This window comes from Brassica rapa, chromosome A09, assembly GCF_000309985.2.
Source record: "Brassica rapa cultivar Chiifu-401-42 chromosome A09, CAAS_Brap_v3.01, whole genome shotgun sequence".
In the NCBI taxonomy this organism is placed as follows: domain Eukaryota; kingdom Viridiplantae; phylum Streptophyta; class Magnoliopsida; order Brassicales; family Brassicaceae; genus Brassica; species Brassica rapa.
In genome coordinates, this window is record NC_024803.2 from 30,196,241 (window position 1) to 30,221,100 (window position 24,860).

The following is a 24,860-nucleotide window of genomic DNA, read 5'->3' on the forward strand; positions in this document are numbered from 1 at the left end:
TTAAAAAAAAATTATAAAACAGAAATATTAAGTTAAAAAAAACACGTGTATAATTGAAATAACACATGTATAATTTTTATTTAAAAATACAACAATCATGGTGCTTAAAAAAAATAAACATGACTTAAATCACAAACAATTAATAGGCTTTTAAATACACGTGTATAATTTTTACTTTTATAAATTTAAAGATAAACATGATAATAAAAACTATTTAATTAGCAAAGAAAAATTATAAAAATATTAGTGATATTGAAATACGAGTTTCAAAAATAGCAACTTTTAAAAATAGTTAATATTAAGTGGAAATAATTTTTTAATTTTAATCAAGAGAATTGAAAGAGTTTATTTAGTAGAAGTTTTTGCTTTTATAAATTTAAAGAAAAAACATGATACTAAAAATTATTTAATTAACAAAGAAAAATTGTAAAACTATTAGTGATATTGAAAATACGAATTTTGAAAACAGAAAATTTTAAAAATAGTTAATATTAAGTGGTAATAATGATTTGAGAGTAATTTTATTTTTTAAATCCTATACAAAATATAATTTTAAAAGATTATGTAATACTAAAATTTCCTTTTTTAAAACCCTAAAAACTGTAAAATATTATTTGATAGTTGTTTTCCTTTTAAAAAAAAATCCTAAATAAAAGAAATTTGTATCACATTTTTTAAATTCTAACCATAAGAGAATTGTAAAAAGTTAATTGATAATACTTTAAAGAGCGAACTTTATGATGGACATATTAATTTTACTTTAAAGAGCGAACTTTATGATGGACATATTAATTTTAAAAGAATTTACTATATATAATTATCTGATAGTAATTGAATTTTTCTAAAATACTAAAAAGAATTTGATGACAAATAGGATGTTACAATTATTTAGTTAACAAATAAAAAAATAGGATGTGGTCGTAAATTCTATTTATATGTGTTTGGACATATGAAAATCAAACACATGTTTGATATATATTTTCATGTTTGGTCATAAAATAGATTATTATTATTGTCACCATAAGTGATCTTTATATGCGTTTTTCATCAAGCTTCATCGTCATCTATTACTTTTTTTGGTTTTACTATGTCGTACTTTTTTTCTAATTCATTTTTATAAGTTTAATAAAATATAAAATTATTACATAATAAAGTGTATGATATTGTCATTAACTCGATTGGCCTTATTTAACTTTCACTTTTATTTTTCATTCTAATTCTTACTTTGGATTAGGTGTGGTTTAAATTTTTTAGGTATGGTTATTTTCTCTAGACCTAAGTAGAAAATTTATAACAATTCACCTATGCACCATAATTATAAATACAAATATTAACTGAAACTTATGTGTGAAAACGAGTTCTTAATCTATACTATTATTTGCGAAGTAAATTTTTGGAATCAAGCTATCACGTTAAAAGTTAGAATGGTTAATATCGTTTATACCCTTAATGAATAAAATGTATAACTAAATTCAAAAATAAAAACGAAATTTAATTTAATATATTTGATTCGATAATTGATTAGAATTAATAATAGTAAGAATTATCCAAAATCTGAAAATATAATTTTAAAAGGAGATAATTTTCGTATATATTGTATTGTTATCTGAAAAAGTCTTTTAGTAAAAATTTAAAAACATGAATTATATAACTAAATACTAATCAAATAAAATTCTTAATTATATAATTAAAAATAGAATATTGAATTATCCAAAATCTAAAAATATAATTAAAAAAGATAATTTCTATATATATATATATTATTGTTATCTGAAAAAGTATTTTATTAAAAAGTTAAAACATAAATTATATAATTAAATACTAATCAAATAATATATTTTAATTATATAACTAAAATATAATATTAAGTTATTTTAGAATTTAATTTAGTATAATAAATATAGTGTACAAATAACTTTTCAAAAATTATGAAAATGTTTAAGCCTGCATTACAGGCAAAATACTTAGTTGTAAAATAAATCTAACACAACATATGCCGCAAAAACAATCCTAAAACTACAATAAATAATTTTATTATTTTTATGTTTTTTTTTATGAAATTAAATCATCAAACAAAATTTGTTGCAACGCATGGACTCATATCTTGTTATCAATAAAAAACACACTCTCTTAAGGGCATCTCCAACCCTACTCCATTTTTTACTCCAAACTCAATTATGGAGTAAAATCTTCTCCAACCCCACTCTATATTCAACTTCAAAATGGAGTAATAGCTAGGGTTACTCCATTTATGGAGTAATCTTACCCATTACTCCATTTTGGAGTTGAACTTTTTATATTTATGAAATGGTCCTTTTGATTTTTAATATTTTTATTTCATACTTAAAATAACATAATAACATAAAAAAATATAATACTCCACAAAAGATTACTACTTTATAGTTTACAGAAAATATGCATAAACTCATAAAAGTCAAAACTAAAAATAAAAAAAATATAAAATAAATATAATGTAATATAAATAAGTAATTTAATAATTAATTCGGTAAATTGTTTTCGAAACTACTAAAAGCGGTGAAGTATTATTCAAACGGAATAGATGAGTTTTTTAATTTTGTGGGTCAAAATTTTGATTGATAACATTTGTACTTGTTGAACTTGATATATGCACAAACAAACAATAGGACCCAATACATAATTCAAATTACAAAACAAAACTTTATTTTTTCTTTATGTTCTTTTAATGCATAAAAATATTTTTGAATTAGAAAAATTGCATATGATAAAATCTGCACGAATTGAAATTGGAAGATAATCTCTAGTTGTATTTTTAATGATAAATATTTAATTTAAATAAAATATATTATTATAGAAATTTTGTAAACATAAAATAGTTGGGTTAATTGTTAATTTTTTATAAGTTGAAGGTACTAATAACAATTATCAACTAAATGAAAAAAGAATACTTTTGTTTGGAGTAAAAAATGGAGTAATACATTGAAGTAAAATCTAACTCTATTTTGGAGTTACACCATTTTGGAGTAAAATTTGGAGTAATACATTGGAGATGCTCTAATACTAAGTCATCAATTTATATATATTTTAGATGTCTTCTTATATACGTTAACGATTTTCAGATCCATCAATTGGTTCATCGTACTTCATGTTAAATGGGTTGGTTCATTTGTACTTCCTGCTAAATCATGAACCACTTTTGACACAAAGTGTTCTTCTTTAAATCGGAATTTCTAAAGGTCGGAGTGGAGGGTTCGGAATCCACTTTATTATACGAAATTGGACGAAATAAACAGCATAATACTCAAGGGAAAAGTAGTAGATCATTACAACAACTTATATTGGAAAGCAGTGGAAAATTATACCATAAGTTAAGACAAGATTAAACAAAGATTTACAATATTACAGCCTTTGTCTTAGTCACCTATATCTTGATCTGTCTTTCTGAGAAAAAGATTTGAACCCGTAAGTTCTTTTTACGATTCTTGATCAATAACACAACATGAATGCCATAAGCACAGAAGATAAGTTTTCATTTCTGTTTTTTTACTCCAGCTATTTGACATCTACAATGTCGGAAGATCTTCATGGCGCCAGAAGCTTCCAAAACCGAACTCTTTGCTCATCGACAACATTCCCTCAGTGACTTCAATGCAATTAGATCTTGATGAGCCTTCTTCAAACACAACCCCATTTCCATACCAACGCTCCTCTTTGACGACATCCTCCTCCGTTCTTGTTCTCCCACATCTTTTCTTCGCAAACTTCTTAATCTTCTGGCCAAGTTTACAAGGGACCTTGAAGAAGACGAAGGTAGTGACTTGTAACACAAGGCATTGGCAGCAGCATTAAAGGACACCACAGTCTTCTGTCATTACTCTTGTTACGCACAAAACTTCAAGGATTACAAATGTAATACATAGACTGGTGTGTGAATTTCACGTGGGGATTGAGACATGTTTACCGGCATGTTTAGGAATCTTGGACGGCAAAAGAACTGTAGCTGTTCAAATCCTTGTTACCATTGATACTATTCCCCAACATGAATGTGGTTCATATAAGGGCAAATAGGTCTATTCTCATCTTTCTATATTACTCACGCCAATGAAAAGTTTGGAGATGACATAAAGAGAAGAGAACCTTGTTGATTTATTATTAGCAGAAGAGTGGACATGAGTTACATCACAGACGCAAAGATAGATGCAGAGGAGGTGACTTCTCATGTAAGAAGATGAAACCACTCACTATCCTGTTCTCATCTCTTCTTCAAAAAGATTTGGACTAGACGAACCAGAGGACTTGCATTGAGGTTCTAAACTCATATTAACCTTTCCTCTCAGTGTTTATGTGGTTCGGTGGTAATCAAGAAAGGTTCTGCTTAGAGATCTCATTTCTTGGCCAAAATCAAAATCTCCAATGAGTTTTGTTTCTGATATATTATTTACACGTTTTCGTCTCTGCTATTATAAATATCATGAGTGAAAAAATCTGTACTGTAGTTTTGGCTGCCAAAAGCCATTCTTCTAAACAATCTGATCTCTGCAGACTGCTCAGCTGAGTCGATGACCTCACTTTGGCCTAGTCTCATCCCGTTGGTCAAGTCTTCCTCAGCTAGACTGTCGAAAGCTCTCACAATCTGACTCATCCGAGGTCTCTTTGCAGCTGAGTGGCGAATACAAGCTGCAGCTGCTTCGATCATTCTAAACATTTCAGCGCCAACGTAGTTTCTTCCCAGCTTGGGGTCTACTAAAGCTTCAAACTCCTCGGTTTCTACGGCATGACTAAGCAAAGGACGAGCCTGAAAACATTCAACACAAAAACACATTGGAACTAAAGAAAAGAGTTACATTCTCAAAATGCTTATTTGATTCCATACCCATTCAACAAGGCTCTCATCTCCCAAGGGTTGTGATGTATCAACAGGCTTACGTCCAGTGACTAACTCAAGTAGAACAACACCAAAGGAGAAGACATCTGATTTTTCGGTTAATTTACCACTTGATGCATATTCAGGAGCCATGTAGCTGGAAATGAATTTACCAATACTTGTATTAGATGCAGAGATTGCAACATTACATACATATTATATGGGAACTTAACCAGCACCTACCCAAATGTTCCCATAACACGAGTTGTGATATGCGTGTTACAGTCTAGAGCTAGCTTTGCAAGACCAAAGTCAGAAACCTAAAGAATCAAGCGATCAAATGTTACTAAAACTCATGATCTTAATTCAGAAGAGAAGATAAATGTGTATTACCAGAGGGTGAAAGTTATTATCTAAAAGAATGTTGGATGATTTGATGTCCCTGTGTATGATACGAGGATGACCTGTCAAATTTTACCATCAAGATCACTCAGACAAGAACCATAAAAATTAAGTAACAACAGAGAGAATTTGATTCACAGCAAACCTACAATCTTCATGGAGATAAGCTAATCCACGAGCCGCACCAGCAGCGATTTTAACACGCGTTGCCCAGTCTAGACCCGGAGTTCCTGCAGCTAAAAGACCACAAGAAACATAGTTTCAAAAGTAGCAGTGGGTTTGTCTTATATGAATCTGTCTTAAGCTTACCATGAAGGTGGAAGTAAAGGTTGTTGTTAGGAACATAATCATAAATAAGCAATCTTCGGTTCTCGGAGATACAGTATCCAACCAAAGAAAGCAAATGCCTGTGGTGTACTCTGCTTATGGTCTCAACCTCAGCTTTGAACTCTCTGTCGCCTTGTCCTCCACCTATTTTTAACTGTTTAACAGCCACCACTCTTCCATCTGGTAAAGCCCCTTTATATACACAACCAAACCCGCCTTCACCCAGTAGATTTTCATCTGAGAATTCATTTGTTGCTTTGACGAGTTCTTCGTACGAGAACAGTTCCTTCGAGTGACCAAAGCCACCAGGTTCTGGTTGTGAAAAGAATGTCCGGTTGCTAGAACGGTTTCCCACTAAAGGGGCAGATGAGTTTGTCTTGGAAGGCGTTGAATCTGAACAACAGAGACTAGTGATAAACAAGTGCGCATAGCGATATCCATAAACATAAACTTCAAGTTGAGATAAGAACCATCAATACATTAGTAAGGAGAGTTCTTTCAGCCATGCTTGCTAAGTTAATGTGAGAAAGAGATTAAGGGTTAGCTGTTAAAATGTACCTGATCTTGGGGAGGAAACTAGAGGAGAGGGCATCACATAGCCACCGCCAATGGCAGGAAGCTTCTTTTTCTGTCTCCTCACGCACCAGACAATGACTCCAATAAGACCAAGCAGCACAAGGACCAAACCAATACTCACACCTACGACAGCTACTGTACTAAAACCGGAGTTGCTGGAATTGTTTGTGACAGGAGGAGTAAGGTTGTTTTCTTGAGGTGGATGGCCTGAGTCTGGTACAGATTTTTGAGGAGAAGGAGGAGATGGAACTAATGGTGGTGAGGGTGATGAAGAAGAGTTAGAAGGTAAGGGAGCTGGACTTGGCTTGGAAGGTGGGTGGATTTTCTCTGGTGGAGGAGGACGTTTAGAATCTGGAGGAGGAGGTTGCTGAGGATGTTCTGGATCCCGTGGAGGAGGAGAGAGAGCAGGACGTAGTGAGCCTGGTGGGGAGGGGGGAGGACGTGGAGGAGGAAGTGATGGTGGAGGTGGAGATGAATGTAACGGTGGGACTAACGGAGGTGGGTTTGTAGGTGGGTCTGAAGCTGGTGGTGGAGGAGAGCTTTTCGGTGGCGGAAATAATGGTGGTGAAATGGCAGGCCGATCAGGTGATGATGGTGGAGGAGGAGAGCTCTCAGGTAATGATGGTGGTGGAGGAGAGCTCTCAGGTGATGATGGTGGTGGAGGAGTAGATACTTCCGGAGGTGGAAATGATGGTGGTGAAACGGCAGGCTCGTGTAGTGGAGGAGGTGGAGGGGGAGAGGTCTCAGGTGGTGGTGGGTTTAATGGCGGGTCAAGTGAAGAGGGAGTAGGAGGAGGAGATGTTTCCGGTGGCGGGAACGATGGTGGTGAAATGGGAGGGGGAGAGGTGTCAGGTGATGGTGGTGGTGGTGGTGGAGGGTCAGCAGGTAACGTGGGAGTAGGAGGAGGAGCTCCGGTAGGTGGAGGTGGTGAGGAAGAAGGTTCTGGTGGTGGAGATGATAAAGGAGCCGCCGGAGGAGGAGTAGACAGAGGTGGAGGGTTTGGGATCTCCGGTGAATTGCCATCAATGGGCTCTCTCGTAGGAGAAACAGCATTACCACCGGGAGACAAAGGTGGAGACGGTGGCACCTCCGCCGTAGGAGGCTGCACCGGTGTAGCCATCTAAATCAAAAGACCCAATTTTTAACAAATTTTCACCGAAAAATCCAGAGCTTGAGGACGACAGTAACCGTAAAGCACTAAACTTTACCAAACTCTGTTACTACTATTACTCGAAACGAAGACAGAGGAACCGTAAAGCACCAAACTTTACCCAACACTGTTCCTAAACTACTCGAAACGAAGCAGACCCAGATCGTGAAATGAACTTCCGAGCAGAACCCAGATCACTGAATCCAAAATCTCAGATTACCTGACTTGGTGATAGACTTAATGCAAACAAAACTTCAGATCTCTCTGTAAAAGATTTTCCTTGCAACACCCAGAAAAAGAAAATTATATGCTAGTCTTAGCTAATGGCCAAGTAAGCAACTTGTCTCCTTCTTTTTCTCACCAGTTGAGATTGCGTCTGCGCAGCATACAAGATTTGGTGGTGTGCCTGAAGCCTTCAAATTATCAAGGCTGTTTGTGTGGAAGAAAAGAAGTAACTAAACAAAATTCAAAGGCAGATGAATGGATGAATCAAAACTGTATTTGTGTGTATCATAATATCAAACAAGTCATCAGAACGAAAAGAAAATTCATATGGGAAGGAACTTAAGACAAATTAATTAATATATTTGTATGCATCATAAAGGAAAAAAAGAATGCTTTATTGTAACGTCTAATCAACGGTCAACATGAAATCTTAGCTTTATTTTTATTTTATTTCTTGCTTGTTTTTGCAAAAAGAAGATCGCTAATTGGCAATTACCTACTATATTTTTTTGATAATTGGTTTGCAAACAAATAATTAATTACTATACTGAAATCTTGTTTTAGTTAGGAAAGTCATTACTATATATGGAAATCTAAAGTTTCTTCACTCATTTCATTTTTAACCATTTTTTTTTTTATTTTTCTCGTATTATTAAAAAAGTATTTACCAAATTAAAAATATATATTTTTGTTATGTGTTAATATTACAAAATCAGTTACGAACAAACAGCCTTATTTGAAATTATTTTAACGTAAGAAAAAAACTTAAACTGCAGTGAAATGTGTGAAATTTTACAACCATTGCCTAAGTACTATTGTTTCATAATTAAAAATTTGACATAAACTATTGGATTTAAAGTGTAATTATTTGTATATTTAGTTCATAATATATGTACGATTGGTGCTGAAAATTATGTAAAATCCTGAAAACAGTAGTTCACTCGTTGCTTGACGTTAAATTTCATGAAAGGGACGTTGAGAACTTTGGGACCATTTTGTCCATATCAGTTACATGCCAATATAAAAAAGAAAAAAAGGAAAAAAGTCACAATGTGGAACCCAATTGTCAAGATCAGTTACATGCCTTTAATATTATGTTCTTTTGTTTTTTGTTATGTTTTATTACCACTTTTTTTTTATTTTCCATTCCTCTAAGTGGTCACTGGTCACACCACAATGTCATTCTCCATCGTCAGTGCACACTTATGAGTTGGGAGCAAGTCCAATGGTTGATGATTTAAGAATCTGAATCGGACAGCCGATTCAATTTAGGTAACCGGTTTAGTAAGTATGATATATAAATGAATGAATAAAATGACAAAATTAAAGATTGGTCGAGATCTTATTTTTAACTGTCAAAAATGGTAAATAAAACTTAAGTTACGTAACTTATAACATTGTCAATACATTAATAATATAAAATATATAATTCCAGAATCTGCAATCTTACAGGTAGAAAAATTCACCCAAACAAAGAGTTTAGTGTAAAATTCACAAAGCATTTTACTATTATTCAGTAGTCACTTTTGGGGTAACCGGCAACGTGTAACCAACTAACCATAGATAATGGAGGATCTTCCGGACAAATATTTGTGTCGGTCGAAATTAATACGCACATGTATATATATGTTTTATATAACCTTGTATCATACACAATTACACATCAGTCGGTCTATTATTATGTGTGAAAGGAAAAAGCAAGCCTCATTCGTCATCATCATTGCAGAAGAAAAAAAAAAAAGAGAAATTGTGTTCAGTGAAATAACACACGGCAACATTTGGTGCCTCTAGTTAAGATCTTTCCAGGAACTGTAGCTGTTGACTTGACTCTCTTCGAACATTCATTCATTACATAATTAACAGTGACATGCACACGTTTAGTGGGACCGCATTTATTTTTTTGCAACAAAGAGTTTATGTATGTGAGTATGTTTCAAACTTTCAGTTATGTTGTGACGACATCACAGTCAGATTAGGAACCTCAAACAAAGATTTTAATAACATGAAAAACTCTGATCCACTTTTCTTAGCAACAAAGCATATCTCACCTTTTTAGATCCATGTTAACCAGAATGTGTAAAGAAACATGATCTTGTGAAGTTTGGTTTGAAGATTCCTACTATTGATATAAGCATGCAACTGGATTACTATCTCTGTCTGTTTGTCAATTGACATTTTCTCTCCTTATGTCGATCTCAGCAGCCTGCTCTTTCCACTTTTGGTTTGAAACTTGCCTGGTTTTTAAAGTTTAACCAAATGTACTAACCATATGATTCTGACTGTGAAGCGAAATGGCATGTGAGATGGGTTCATATTCTAGTGACTGGAGAATCATCTCAACCTTAATTAGAACCGCAGTAAAGACAAGAGTAAGTGGACTCCATGTGTTGTGTAAGTTGTAACTATTAACCGCTAACATGAATTAAAAAGCCATCAAAGACCATTATTACCTCGTCAAAAAGTCTTTCACAAGACTTGCCTCTAAAGAAGCATTGTTCTCACATCCAGGTCTCGTCTTTGATTATGTAAGAACTAAAAGAAGAGCAAAATGAATGCTAAGCTAAGACACTGAGCTTTATTGAATGAAATTAATCTAGAATTGGTGTCATAGTCTAAGTACTAAACCATGGAAGCTCACAAAACGCCTCCAGAGAGAAAAAAAATACCCAAAAAAAGAGACTAGAAACAAAGTGCTTATAGATGTTATTGCCGCTTGTTAACGTAGCAGCTCCTAAACACTACAACCCCTACGCTGCAAAGAGCCAACGTTAACACGAGAGGCAGTCTACTAGATTTCGCATTGTACAATAAGAAGCTTTTGATTGATCAGTCTCTGCTACTGCTATCACTGCTTCCCATTCTCGTTAGGCGTGACCTTTCTGCTGATGAGCTTTCTCTCATCAGACTGCACAGATTATCCAATTGATGCATCACCTTGACGCTGTCCATGTGAGAGAGAGTCGATATCTGGTTGTACCATAAACACCAACTCAGCCTTTCAAAGCAATAATAAGAAAAATCCAAATCTCTTAAACGAGAGAGGTAGACTCACCTAGTGGCAAATCCTTGGCTAATTGGAAGGATGAGGATGAACGAGGCATTATAGAATTTGTCAAACAGCCATTGTCCAGACCAGAAATAAAATACGAAGTTGGAGCTGAGCCTGGACAGATTCTTGTCTCTTTGCGTTGACATACCTCTGTGTAACCATAACCATAAGTATTCACCACATGGAAAGAAAACTCTGAAAGGGCCAAACCTCAAACATGAGGCTGTACTTTCCATCTTTATTCCGCATCCTTTAATATGATTGGCACGACTCTGGATCTCACCAGGAGGAAGAAGATATATATATCATAGGTCTCCTCCTTAGGCCCTGTTCGTTTGCTCACCCAGGTGATCCATCTGGATGAATATACAAATTGATGTTCGTTTTGTGCATTATAATATTACATCCAGATGGATCACCCATCTGAATTTTTAAAAACTCATCTCAAATTCTCACCCAAATGAAGGTGAGTCTTGATGGTGCATCTGGATGCAGATGCATCTAGTTCAGTCCAAAATGATAAATGACAAAAATAACCTTTTAAAATTAAAATATTATTTTCAAACCGTAAATTATATTTTATTGCATATACCATTTTCCGCTATAACCAAAAATGCATTTTTTCGCAAAAACTGAAAAACACACTTTCCTGCCAAAACCGCAAGATGCGTTTTCCGCAAAAAAAAACATAAAACACACATTTTCATAAAAACACATTTTTCGGCTAAACCAGTAAAACCGCACTTTTCGACCAAAACCCAAAAAACGCATCCCCCCCCCCCAAAACCTAAAAACGCATATTCCCGCCAAAACTCAAAAACATTTTCCGGCCAAAACCACAAAAAGCATTTTCCCGCCAAAACCGAAGAAACGCATTTTCTCGCCAAAACCGAAAAACACAATTTTCCCGCCAAAATCGGAAAACGGAATTTTCCCGCCAAAACTAGAAAACAGAATATTCCCGCCAAAACCGAAAAATTCCATTTTCCCGCCAAAACCAGAAAAAAAAAATTTCCCCGCCAAAACCGGAAAACGGAAATTTTCTCACCAAAATCGGAAAACGCATTTTCCCGCCAAAACTGAAAACACACAATTTTACCGCCAAAACCGGAAAATGAAATTTGTCCGCCAAAACCGGAAAATGAAATTTTTCCGCGAAAACCGGAAAATGAAATTTTCCCGCCAAAACCGGAAAAACGTATTTTCCCGCTAAAATCAGAAAACGTATTTTCCCGCTAAAACCGGAAAAATGCATTTTCCAGCTAAAACCGGAAAAAAAAAACATTTTTCCGCTAAAACCGGAAAACGTATTTTCCCGCTAAAACTGGAAAAACGCATTTTCCCGCCAAACCCATAAAAATGTATTTTTCCGCCAAAACCGGAAAAATGTATTTTCCCGCCAAAACCGGAAAATCATATTTTCCCGCCAAAACCGAAAAAGTGCATTTCCCGCCAAAACTGGAAAACTGTATTTTCCCGCCAAAATCGGAAAACTGTATTTTCCCGCCAAACCCGGAAAAATGTATTTTTCCGCCAAAACCAAAAAAATGTATTTTCCCGCCAATTTCGGAAAAGCGCATTTTCCCGCCAAAACCGGAAAAAATGTATTTTCCCGCCAAAACCGGAAAATGTATTTTCCCACCAAAATTGCAAAAATGTTTTTCCCGGCTAAAACCATAAAAATGCATTTTTCGCGAAAAAACACATATTTCCTCAAAAACCGCAAAAATATTTTCGGCTAAAAACCGTAAAAATTTATATTTTTCCGCCAAAACGTAAAAAAAATTATATTTTAGTCATTTTATTAACAATTTCACCTGGATGCAGATGGAAGTTAAAAAATGACAAGCAAACGAACATAGTTACATTTAGATGATTCATCTGGATGCATGGACGAAATAAAGAAACGAACAACACCGAGATGAAGCATCTGGGTAAGACATCTAGATGGACCATCTAGATGCATTTTCGAGATGTACAAACGAACAGGGCCTTAGTCTCTGTATGTCCTTCAGAAAGGACCGCCTTGATCTGATCAACGGATACATCCTTTCTCGACTACAACAAACCAAACAGCAAAATAACTTCACTTTACCAAACGCAGACAACAAATACATGAATAATGAGATTACAGAGCAGCTCTTATTACAGCATGGATAGACAAAATCAAGTCATTTTTTCAAACCTTCAAGATGTATGTTGGGCTCTGAAAACCAGTGAAGGGGTATTTTGATTTGAGCAGTCCGGAGAATCCGGGCTCTATGAAAGCTTTGTACATAGTGTACACCTACACAAACAATAAAGTTGTTTTAAGTTTACTTAACCACTAATAGCCAAGAAGCAAAGATATTAAAAGGACTGAGGGAACAAACTGTTTCAGATATCTGATGGATTATCTCCTCTGGCTGTTGCCCTGCACGTTGTATATCACCAAGTTTAACAAGATCAAAGTGAACTGGCCAGTGACAGACACACGGAGATCCAACAAAGGTCGCAATTTTTCACTCAAAGCATATATCCCTAATCACAATCCTAGAAGCTGGGACATCAAGAGTCCTAACAAAAATCAAAAGCATGGCATTAATAAAACAAACCATGTCTTCAAATGAGTATAATGGTTAACCAGCATAGCATCATCACCTGTATCCAACACGAGAGCTGGACTTAAAGTCAAACTCATATATAGGAACCTCCACCTGTTTTCCTACCTTTAAATCTTCAAGATTCTTGATTTAATCAATGATTTAAAATCAATTATCAAAGTTTTGCAATCCAACAAAATTTTAAATTGGTTAATTCTAAAATTTATGCAGAATACTTTCGATTTTAATTCCAATCACTAGGATTAAGACATGCGTCTTGCGCAAGGCAATTTATTTGAAAATTATTTAAGGTATATCGTATGAAAAAAATAAAATTTATACTATTGATCGAATTAATATTTTGGCCATTAAACAATTTTTTAATTTTTTTTGTTAATTACATAATTTGTTTACTGATGAGCTGATCTCATTTTTTAAAATATTTTGGGTCAAAAAATCACTTATCGCATAAGAACCTAACGCTTAGGCGAAAGAATCTCATGCCTACTATTTGGTTACAATGAAACTATGCCAGCTCAGTTTTATATCATGATTTATCAATTTAAAAGTTAATTATAGTTATGAGAAGTCTACGTTCACGTGCCAATCATATCTATCTCGATATTTTTCTCATTTTTGTGTTGTTTTTTTTTATTTTGGTTATTGCTCGATATAAATATTGATTTTTGAGTTTATTCTCATTTCGTTATTTTTTTTTGGCCTGAGATTTAAAAAATGTTTAAGATTTAAAATTATTAAAGAGATACATACTTAGGTTAAGATCCGCACCTTTTGCAAAATAAATATTTTATATTTATTACTTATTTTATGTTTTTCTGCATATTATAAAATAATAAAATAATAATTACATATTAAATAAATCAGAAATCAGTTATTATTATGTAATAAATTGGCATTCAGATATAAATCAAACGATCGCTCTTGTTTATTTGCAATCATTTTAGGGTAAATAAATCAAACCAATCAATTTATCTATTGTATATGATATACTAGGGTCGGCCCGCCCTACGGGCAGGATATTAGTTAATTTGATATTCACTAAATGCTCGAGTTGAAATTTGTTATAAGATTCAAGAATTTGGTTATCTGTTATGTGTTAGTATGCGGTGGTATAATTGTTTTTCGATTATTTTTGCTTTGGTATTGTATCAAATTAACTAATTGTCCAACTCATAATTATATATGTACAAATATGGATTTGTGATAAAGTTTGATGATAATACTGTTTTTTTTTTAATTTTTATTCATAGTGGAGGGTGCATGTGTCAGAAAGAGGCATATAACAACTTTTATGTTTTTGCGTATAGATTTTAAATATATATTATTTTGTGTAATGCATACTTGCTCTACAATATTTGCTTGTAGACTAAAAAAACTGTTTTCTATATTTTTAAAAGAGAAAATATTTAGTCTATAATATAACATGGACATATGTATTGACTATATATAGAAGTTGGGTGTTATTTTAAAATGACATATGTATAGAGGTTTTTCAGCCATTACTTCACTGGCACAAAACATTTATAACTGTAAATACCTTCTTTTAAAAGCAAAACTAATAAAAGCGTGTACAATAAATACCTGCTTTGGCAATTGGTCTCAGGATGTATATCGGTAATGAAAAATTTAAAGGCAAGAGGGATAAGAGGAGATATATGTTGTGCTCGCTGTGGAGATCCGGAAGAATCAATAAATCATGTATTTTTTGAATGTCCCCTTGCACGTCAAGTGTGGGCACTATCCAAGATTCTGTCATCGCCTAATATCTTTCCTATCAGCTCTTTATTTACTAATATGGATCATCTTTTTTGGAGAGTGCAACCGAAAATGGATGACCATCAGTTTGCATGGATTCTATGGTATATTTGGAAAGGCCGAAATAACAAAGTTTTTAGTAATTTGGATATTGATCCGTGTGACACTCTAAAATTAGCTGAAGTGGAATCATCACTCTGGGCAGAAGCACAGGTAGGAAATGAACCAACGAGGGGGCTCTCGGTACAAACCATTCCTCCCTTAGAGACACCAGGTCGATGGTGTTTTATTGATGGCTCATGGAAGGATAAGGATTTAATGTCAGGGCAAGGCTGGTATAGTACTTTACCGGGATTTGATGGTCTACTGGGGGCAAGAAATGTAAGGGCATGCCTCTCTCCCCTTCATTCGGAGGTAGAGGCTTTGATTTGGGCAATGGAATGCATGAAGAACTTAAGACAGTTCCAGGTTACTTTTGCAACGGATTGTTCTCAATTGGTGAAGATGGTTTCGGAACCAGAAGAATGGCCAGCATTTGAAAGCTATTTGGAAGATATCAAGCTCCTCAAAGGAAGCTTCCTTAATTCAGACATCGTCCATGTACCTCGGACGGCGAATCTTCGGGCAGATAGCTTAGCACGTAGTGCAAGAAAGCAATTGTCCTTTGTCGTTCACATGGATGCGGAGTTACCAATATGGTTTACAGAGTCAATATGAGTCTGTAAATTTCTTGCTGTCAAAAAAAAAAAAAAAAAAATAAATGTATTTTGATATATATTATATGCATCAAGTTATAAAGGTTGGAAACATTGCAAAACTGTTTGGAGCAAAGTTTTTAACTTCAAGATCTTCATCTTGACGTCAGTTCAGTGTCGGCCCTGGCCACAAGCAGAAGAAGCATTGGCTTTCAGCCGATACGCAAATAAATATTTTCGCGGCCACATATTTATAAAACGTGACTTTAATCTAGTGGTTCAAAGAGAAATTACCAGTGCTAGAGGTGATTGGTTCAATTACCCCTAACTGCATTCATTTATTTTGACCCCAAATATAAAATGGGACACGTGTCACTCCCATAACGCACGACTTGATGACGTGGCGTCACAAGAGAGAAGCGAACATATTTATATATATATAGATAATTAAATTTAAATGATATTAACATAGATATATAGTATACTTTTAATATACATATTTATTGAATGAGGTTTCTACTCATATGATTTTATGATTATTTGCATATTTGGATAACAATATTTCACACCAACGATTTTTTTAATGTGGAATGTTTAGTGGTTTTAATAATTTATAATCATTTAAAAAAACAATGAAGATTTCAAAATTAAAATATTAACTTTCAATATATGTTCAACGCATATATCAAAATATAAGTATGTATTTTCATATGATGTATAGTTTAATTTAAACGATATGAAATATATATATATATATGTAACATAAACACCTACTAAAATAAAATTATTTATTCTTATGATTTTATAATCATTGTATCTTATTATAGAAAAAATTTAAACCTTGATCACAAAAGTTTATGTGAGATTACACAGTTTTATTAATTTATACTCGTTTTGAAAACTTCAAAATACAATATATACAAAAAAAGTCTAAATTTTTATTATATGATTAATGTAATTATGTAATTTATTTTAATAATAAATAATTAAACAAAAATGATAGAAAGTATACAGATTGTTAGCAAATCTTTATTATTTAAAATCATTAATTACCATATATATATCTTAATCACATTAGGTAATTTTGCAGGTTTCATTTAAGGAACGAATATATAATAATTTAAATTTGATAAATAACTGGTGCATAATTGACATACTATATAATATAACATACCCTAACAATTTAATTTTGGACTAACAAAATTCTCAATTGATTCTCAAGCTGCCACATATGTAAAATTAGCATTTCAATTACGAACAACTCAGCAGTGCACTTTTTTAATTAATACAAACTACATGTTATAACTTTTTAGGGGAAATTGCCAAAAATGACTCAAAACTTGATTTTGAATACAAAAGTGTACCCCAAATTCAGTCAAATGCAAAATAAATCCAAAAGGCTAGTGAAATTACAACAATCTCCTTATAACTAAACCGAAAACATGTATTGAGTTTTACCATTATAATCCTCTGTGTGAGAAGACTTACAAAGAAGTCTTCTTAGAGAAGTCTTCTTGTTCAGTAGATCTTAAAAATAATTTAAAATGGGAAAAAATTGAAATCATGTAATAATAAACATTTTTAAATTATGTAATTATTTTTTTACTAAAATTGAATTATTTTCAACATAGATGAGTGAAAGTAGAGTAACTCATGATACTCCTTGGTTTAGAGTTTGGTAACATATGTTATAATATTGTTGGTATATTTAGGGTTAGATTTTGTAATCTTATCTTTTGTCTTTTAATTTTTTTTTGACTTATATGTGTTTAGTGATTATCTAATAACTTGATTTAAACACTTTCAAAATATCTTAAAAGTTTAAAGAAGTGTTTTTTTTGTTTAGTTATTTGATTATAGAGTCTGGAAGACTCACATAAGACTTCTCAAGAAGTCTTCTGACATATCTCATCTAAATTTTAGTAGAATTTAGGATTCCTGCCTAAATTTTAGAAGAATTTAAGTTTTCCACCTAAATCGAAATCTTCCAGAAGTCTTCTAGAAGTCTTCTCATGTATTAGATCTTAAAAGTAATTAATAAATTTTATAAAAAATATTTTGAAAGAGAAAAAAATCAAAATCATGTAGGCATGGGCATCAGATAACCGGTTCGGATCCTGGTCGAGTTTTTCGGATATCAGATATTTCAGAACTAGAGAAAATGGTACCGTTCGGATAATTTAAAATTTTGGTTCGGTACCTGTCGGATCTGGTTACATCCGAAGTAACCAAAAAATTAATGGATTCGGTCTGGTTTTGAGTATATACCAAACCATTTAACCTGATAGAACCGAACATAATCCAAAAGAAGAGAAGATATTCTAAATATCCGAAAAAACATAAACAAGATAACCAAAATTACAATATAATAACATAACATAACCATTTTAATATAATCAAACCAAAATTTAATCTTCAAAAATGAAAACAAGCATTAACTAGTGTTAAGAGATTACTAGGGTTATCTTAACTAAAGTTTAATTCGGGTCTTTCGTATACACGTACAGATCCCGGATATAACCCGTATCCGATCCGGTACCCAACCAAATTTTTAACCTTATCCAACCGGGTATTTTCCTATATTTGAATCCGATCCGAAACCTGATTTTTCGGGTAATTACCGGTTCGGATCTTCGGATCCGAGAAATATGTTCAGGCCTAATAAACATTTCTAAATAATAAAAATTTAGTTTTATTAAAAATAAATTATTTTTAATCTGCAATCCATTATAAATTTATAATGCACGTAGGAGCAGTAAACAGATGGATGAAAATGAATGATGGACCCACAAAACGTGAGATATATGAGAAAATGTTGCTTGGTAAATGCATCAAACACTGAACTTGGTCTACAAATTTTACCTTTAGAAAGACTGAAGGACCAGACTAGTTCAGCGCTTCAAGGCCAAGAACCAAGCAGTTGTGTCAACAATAATAGCATGTGCACGCTCCATCCATAGTTGTCAGAATGACAACAAGTTAGATTAGTAAAAGCATTTGGACAGGCAAAGAGAACAGAACAATGACTTAGTACACCAAATAACAACCAATCACTATTTCTTTGCAAACCAGTACCTCGGCCTAACACTGATAATACAGAACAGAACTAAGTTGAAAAGCTTCTCTGTCAGAAAAGTCACCTCTTCAAGAAATCAGGTCAATAACTAACGATATTTGGGTTTACATGATCACAAGAGAAGTTATCTGTGATAAGGCCATGAGCGAGTAGTATAGATGTAGAACCATCACTGCCAAAATCGTCTTAGCACCAGCTTGGCTCACAAGTTTTTACTCTTAACATTCTCCAACAGATTATTTTGTTGTTATTATTTCTCAACCCCTCGTCTCGGTTTGGTTAGTGTCCTATTTTGAGGTTAACACAATCATACATATTTATTCCAATGCTTTGCCAACACATTTTAGATTCAAAACCATTTTGGTTTTGCCGGTCACTCTTCCATCTCAGTTTAGGTCAAATTTAATGTGGTCACTAGATTCTGACCCGTCTTCAAAAGACGGGTATATTTTTTTGTTTTACATTGTTTTTTATAAATTTAATTTTTCATATGTGTTTTTCTTTGTAATCATATGTATGTTTTCTTTGTAATCATATTTGTGTAAAATATTTTTAAAAATGGTTAGTAAAAAATTTTGATAATTGTATTGAATTTGTGATGTTGCATAACTATACATTTATGCCATAGCCATTTCACACATTAATTTTGTATTTTATTCCTAAACAGTTATTTTTTTAAAATAACAGAGTATAGTTGCAGTTTTGTTTATTAATCAAATAGTAATTAAATTGATAAAACAATATGTTTTGCATTAAATTGATAAAAAATGTAAAACAAAAAAATAAATTTTCTATCGATCATCAGAACATGTGGGTCCTCTCCTTTGGTATCATGTTATATATATGATGTAGTTTGACGTTACCTAAAAGGTGGTTATTTAGCAGTTACCAAATAATTGTTTCTCTAAACATATGTATTAATATTTAGAAGGTGGTTATGGTTATTTGGATGTAGTTATATTTAAAGCTGGACATAACTTTTATCAACTGGTCATGTTCCTAATTTAATAGTATAGATTTCAGTTAATCAGAGGCTTTTGACCGTTCTGTCCCTACAAGAATCAAGATATAGAATACACACGCAAACAAATGTTCATCAAAAGTTAAAAGAACATATATCAAAGCAAAAATGCTCAATATGAACAACAATAACTAGTTGAAAAATGTTAATATAGCACCATGCTCGTGTAGTCTGAAGCATTAAATCAGCTATAAACAGACTATGATTTTCTTAGGTGCCAATTCAATTATAATAATTTGAACGAACAAAAACTAGTTTTATTCCTTGCCTTCAAATAAAGAGAGAAATTTGAAGAGAAAGCAGAGCAATTCAGAGAACTTTGAAGGTATGTAATATAAAATCCACATGAATTTTGAATTCAGAGGCTATTTATATTCTCATCATAATGCTTTGCTTCCTCCCAATACCAGTAAACAAAACCATTAAATTACAAAACAAGCCGCACAAGATCTAAAGCTATTGAACATCAACAGAGATGAAACCCAAGAAGCGCAAGTGCCAATATATATAGCACCAAAACAGTACCCTTTTCTCGATTTTGTTATGGTGCTTATACTACCGCAAGTACAAACAAACAAAGTTAAAACTTTATGAGGACAAATCAACAAACTTTGCTATACCATCCTAATCCTACAAATGTAGAAAGACCCCATAATCTATTAAACGATATTTGACAATTCTTCAAACTTTTAGGATGATTTCCGTTGATGTTAGTAGCGGTTGTGTGCATTTATAAGAAGACAACCGCAACCGGGTAGGTTAACTAGTACGAACCGGGTCGGGTTTTGCGATCCAGCCTCTAAAATGGATACTCGGCCCATAAGATTTTTGTGTGCTCCGGATCCTAACCTTTCCTATGCACCTGGATAAGATCAACATTTTCCTTTGTGGGCTTTCATTATTTCCACGAGACTTGAGATAAAAAAGGTTAGAACTTAGAACCAAAGACCAAAATCGTCACACCTCTATGTACATGCCAACCTAGTTCTACTTGGCAACCAAAAAGAATCTCAGTTTGATCAACGGCCGGAACAGGAAGCTAGATGTGATATGCTCGCTAACATTAAAGAAACACATGAGCTTAAAACGAAGTAATCATTGACGTTTAAATATTTGAGTGAGAGTAATGTTGTCAAGAACAGTGAAAGGAACATGAGCCTCGTCGAAGATGATGATTAACTTCACTGTTTAACTTTTAAACAAACCCAATCTTTTTTCATCCACTTTTCTTTTTTAATCTACAAAGTGATTTATAAAACATAAAGAGGGTCTACATGCTTTAAACGAGACAGCAGAAACCAACGAGATCCTGAGGGTTTTAACAAGTTTTTAAAAGAATGAACAAAAGACACTGTGACTAAATTCTCTCTTCATCTCTCGACGCTCCTCCACACTAAAAGCTGCAATCAACCCAATATTTACACTAAAATCCATACCACTCTTCTCTTACTTGACCATCCTTTTCCACCAGTTCAGCCTATAAGCCAAACCCTTCACTTACACAATCCTTTATTCTTCTTCTTCTTCTTCTTCTTCTTCTTCAGTCTCTGACATCTCAAAACTGACACGAAGTTCCCAGCCTCTGCCTCAGATTCTGTCCTAAAGTTATGGCCTTGCGCTTTGCAAATGCTGGATAAAGTAGCTCTTGATACTTCTCCAGGAAAATCTTCCACTCCTCTTCACTCATATCCGAGAGCTTCACAAAGCTTGTGCTTGCTGGTATCTGCTCTTCTGCACTCCTGTGTCCAGACGAAGCATACCCGCTCTCTGCTCTCGCTCCTGGGTGTTTCTGATACTTCTGGCTCTTTTCACCAAGAAGAGTGCTTTTCAAAGACATTGAAAGCTTGCTAACCGCCCCCATTTTCTCTGGAATAGCTATCTCATTCACTTCCTTCTCTTCTTCCTCTTCTTCCTCTGTTGTTTCTTCCACCTTTGACAGATGACAACGAGCGTTTCCAAGAGTAAATCCAAGTGGGGATGTGATGTTCTCCTCACAATCTAAATCAAACTGGAACTCAACATCACCGCCCAAGTCTGATCTTGGAGACTCAGCTTCCTTCTCTCCTATCAAACTCCTAGCCTCAAGACAAACCACTTCAATCTCACTAGGCTCCTCGTCTCCAGCACGAACCTCTCTAGTCATCATCTCACCAATCTCAGCCAAACATAGACCATAAGCAGCAGCTTCCTTCAGTAAAATCGTACATAAAACTAGAACTCTGAGACTAGCCTCTCGTACCATCGGAAGCTCCCTTCGCAGCATCTCACAATCTTCAAAAGGATCAAGATTCGCTATGTACTTCAGCTCGTCTTCTGAAAACGGGATCGACGCCTGCGGCCAATGAATCCACTCAAAGTAAGGATCCTCAAGAGTCTCCGGCAAGCAAAGACCGTGATCAATCGGAATAAGCTCAACCTGGCCAAACATCCCCACACCATCCAGCTTCCTAACCAGAAGGTTCCCTGAGTGTCTGTCCGTATTCAAGATTCTAACGTCAAGAATCCCTATACGGTGCACAGCCGAAACAGGGAAGCTGGACGTTCCATGCTCGCTAGCATCATAATCATGAGATATAAACTGCTGCAAAGAAGCAATCTTGCTCACCAACACCTTCTCCATACGCTTACTCCCCTTCACTCCATTGTTAACATTAAATATCGAGTGAGAAATCTTCACAAGAGCAGTGGGAGGAACATTTGCAAAACCATCCTTGTCAAGGAGATAAGCAGCAACTTCTCTATAACCTGTCTCCCCAACACGCACAGAGCGTTTCAACCCAGGCTGTCCAAGCGCCTTACCAACAAAGCCTTTCGGATTATTAGGAGCAAAAGGCTCCTCATCAGTTGGTTTAACAATCGCAACGCTATCCCCACGGATGTTCTTGAAGAAGTAGACTCCTCCAAGACCACTGTTGACAGCAACAGGATCAATCCCTCTCTTCAACGCTTTTGTAATATCCTTCGCCATTTGCCTCACAAAGGAAGAACAAACCGAGTTCCCAAGAATCTCAATAGAACTGGTCTCATCTCTACCCTGCTGAAGATCAGCTCTCATGGGAGAAAGACATGGAGTCGATGAACTCCGGTGAAAGTTGTTCCGAGTTAGTAGCAGAGGAGAATCATTCCTGACTGATGTAAGATCATTATTAAGCACCAAATCCCCAAAGGTCAAGGAGCTTTCCTCTGTAGGGAAGTTGAGAGCAACCTGCAGCTTCCTTTTCACAGTGTGCGCGTTATCACTACGGTCCAGCTCCAACCCCAGTACACAGCCAGTCTCTGTCTGGACAAAAACACGCCTACGACCCACAGGAGGCTTCATCCCCATCTTGTTAAACGCGTGGAACTCTCCCGTCAAGGGGCTCTTTAGAAGCGAAACTGCCATTTGTGTCTGAATAGGACTGTTGAGCTTACGTGACATGAATGTGGAGAACAAGCCAAAGAAGTCACAGCCTTCAAAAGAAAGTATCTTCCTTCTTCCTCCTTGCTTAAATCAAAGACCAGTTAACCAAACCAAATCCTCGAACTAAAGACGAGCTTCCATAGTTAAAGTCCAGATGACAGGAGCATAACAACAAAACAATCTGCAAATAAAGATATTGAATTGAGAGTGAGTGAGTGAGTAATAAACACACAAAAATCAAAACTTTATGCAAGAATCATCTAAAACTAGCAAATAGAAAAGTAACGGAAACAAATGTTGATGTGTCTTCTTTTTTACAAAGCATTAATAGCAAAAAGGAACCGTAAAAGAAAACATTAGCGTGTATACAAAAACAATCTAACATCCGAGATTAATCATGCATGATTGATTGGCTCTTTTTATGAATCAAAAGAGGTAAAAGGATCGAACTTGAAATGGCATATATGAAGACTAATTGAATCTTAAGACCTAGAAATCAAATCAAATCTCCAGAATCATGGAATCTAAGAGAAGACTCTCACCAAACGAAAACGACGCGACGGCGAGGAGAGAGAGAGGAAGGGATAATGAGCTTAGACGAAAGAGCCAACCGAGAGAAAGGAGCTCGACAACGAATACTGCAGATGAGATTTAAAAAAAGCCAACTCGTTCTGAGTCGACTCAGGAAGGTCTCTCGCTTGGAAGCTGTACTTTCTCCTCTTGTTCCTATCTCTTTCGCTTCGTCATCACTTACACAGACATTTAACCTCTCCTCACCGCTTAACCCGAGGGTTAAAAACTAACCACGGTTAAATACGGAAGAATAAATAAAAAATATTTTCGATTGAAATCAGCTGAGGAATAATTGGAAGCGTCTAGAACGGGAGATCGCAGCCGTCGAAATAATGTAGGCGAAGTGAGGAACGTACGATGAGAGAGAACCGGACTAAGAAAACAGGGGATGATGACGTGGGCACTAACGATTAGAGCTTTGACGTGGCTGGGTCAAACATCTCAGTTAGTTGAGTTACCGTAATTGCCCTTATCGACAATGACTAATTTTAGTTTTTCTAATTTTGGAAAGACTTGTCATACAATACAAGTGTGTGTAGATCGATACCGACATCTTCTCGATAATTATATTATTGACGTCTTCTCCACGTGATTTTGTACGTATATTAAGTGTATAATCGATATGGTTTAATACAAGATCATAATCATAATCTTGGTCACTTTAAAGTTAGAAACACAATCATGATCAGTTTATAGACAACTGTACGTAGTAATTAAAATGATTATAATCATTGAAAAGCGAATATTTATTTGATATTCACATTTTATACTTATCTTGGCATGCTGTCCAAAATGTGTCTCTGACAAATCAACTTAGTTTATACAATTTTACTACAATGTTAACATTTGTATTCATCTTCCATTAGGATCACATTGGGTTTTCAGATCGAAGAGGGCTGAGTTGTCCATCGTATGGAATGTTATCGTATGTGTCAAGGACTCAAGTGAACATGTCATTTGTATAAACATGAAATGGTAGACGTATGCATCCATACATCTTTAGATGCCATATTACTAGGCATGTTATTGTGCATTTTGCCTTCTACTGTATATTATAATATCGGGGTAAATGAGTTAAGCTTCTCTATTTTGCTTTTCTCATAATATACGAGTGAAATCCAATGTCTTACAGTAAACTAGTTACCAAAACCATTTTTTTGGTTCA

At 34.4% G+C, this 24,860-nt stretch overlaps 2 protein-coding genes and 1 non-coding gene across 3 annotated transcripts; all 3 read right to left on the reverse strand.

The window, feature by feature from the left end:
* Positions 1-4,096: 4,096 nt before the first annotated feature.
* On the reverse strand, positions 4,097-10,875 carry LOC103840605 (proline-rich receptor-like protein kinase PERK10). Its single transcript, XM_009117102.3, has 8 exons — positions 7,519-10,875; positions 6,131-7,268; positions 5,555-5,965; positions 5,395-5,481; positions 5,237-5,307; positions 5,087-5,163; positions 4,853-5,000; positions 4,097-4,774 (listed from the first exon to the last, which is right to left on the reverse strand). Exons 2-8 carry the CDS (start codon positions 7,266-7,268, stop codon positions 4,418-4,420), a joined length of 2,289 nt encoding a protein of 762 aa, XP_009115350.1. The 5' UTR covers positions 7,519-10,875; the 3' UTR covers positions 4,097-4,417.
* A 9,150-nt stretch (positions 10,876-20,025) lies between these two features.
* Positions 20,026-20,112, reverse strand: LOC117128733. The gene has a single exon (XR_004452126.1). It is a non-coding gene; the product is annotated as a small nucleolar RNA R160 (small nucleolar RNA).
* Positions 20,113-20,891: 779 nt separating this feature from the next.
* LOC103840606 (phosphatidylinositol 4-kinase gamma 5) lies at positions 20,892-23,921 on the reverse strand. Its single transcript, XM_009117103.3, has 2 exons — positions 23,665-23,921; positions 20,892-23,303 (listed from the first exon to the last, which is right to left on the reverse strand). Exon 2 carries the CDS (start codon positions 23,138-23,140, stop codon positions 21,278-21,280), a length of 1,863 nt encoding a protein of 620 aa, XP_009115351.1. The 5' UTR covers positions 23,141-23,303; positions 23,665-23,921; the 3' UTR covers positions 20,892-21,277.
* Between the last annotated feature and the right edge of the window lie 939 nt (positions 23,922-24,860).

Bases quoted from the DNA above. Each gene is read 5' to 3' on its own strand.
- LOC103840606 (XM_009117103.3), bottom strand. From the start codon at position 23,140: ATGTCACGTAAGCTCAACAGTCCTATTCAGACACAAATGGCAGTTTCG.
- LOC103840605 (XM_009117102.3), bottom strand. From the start codon at position 7,268: ATGGCTACACCGGTGCAGCCTCCTACGGCGGAGGTGCCACCGTCTCCA. The intron at 5,966-6,130 runs GTACATTTTAAC...TCTGTTGTTCAG, and splicing joins AGTTTCCTCCCCAAGATCAG to ATTCAACGCCTTCCAAGACA. The intron at 5,308-5,394 runs GTAGGTTTGCTG...AAAATTTGACAG, and splicing joins AGCTTATCTCCATGAAGATT to GTCATCCTCGTATCATACAC.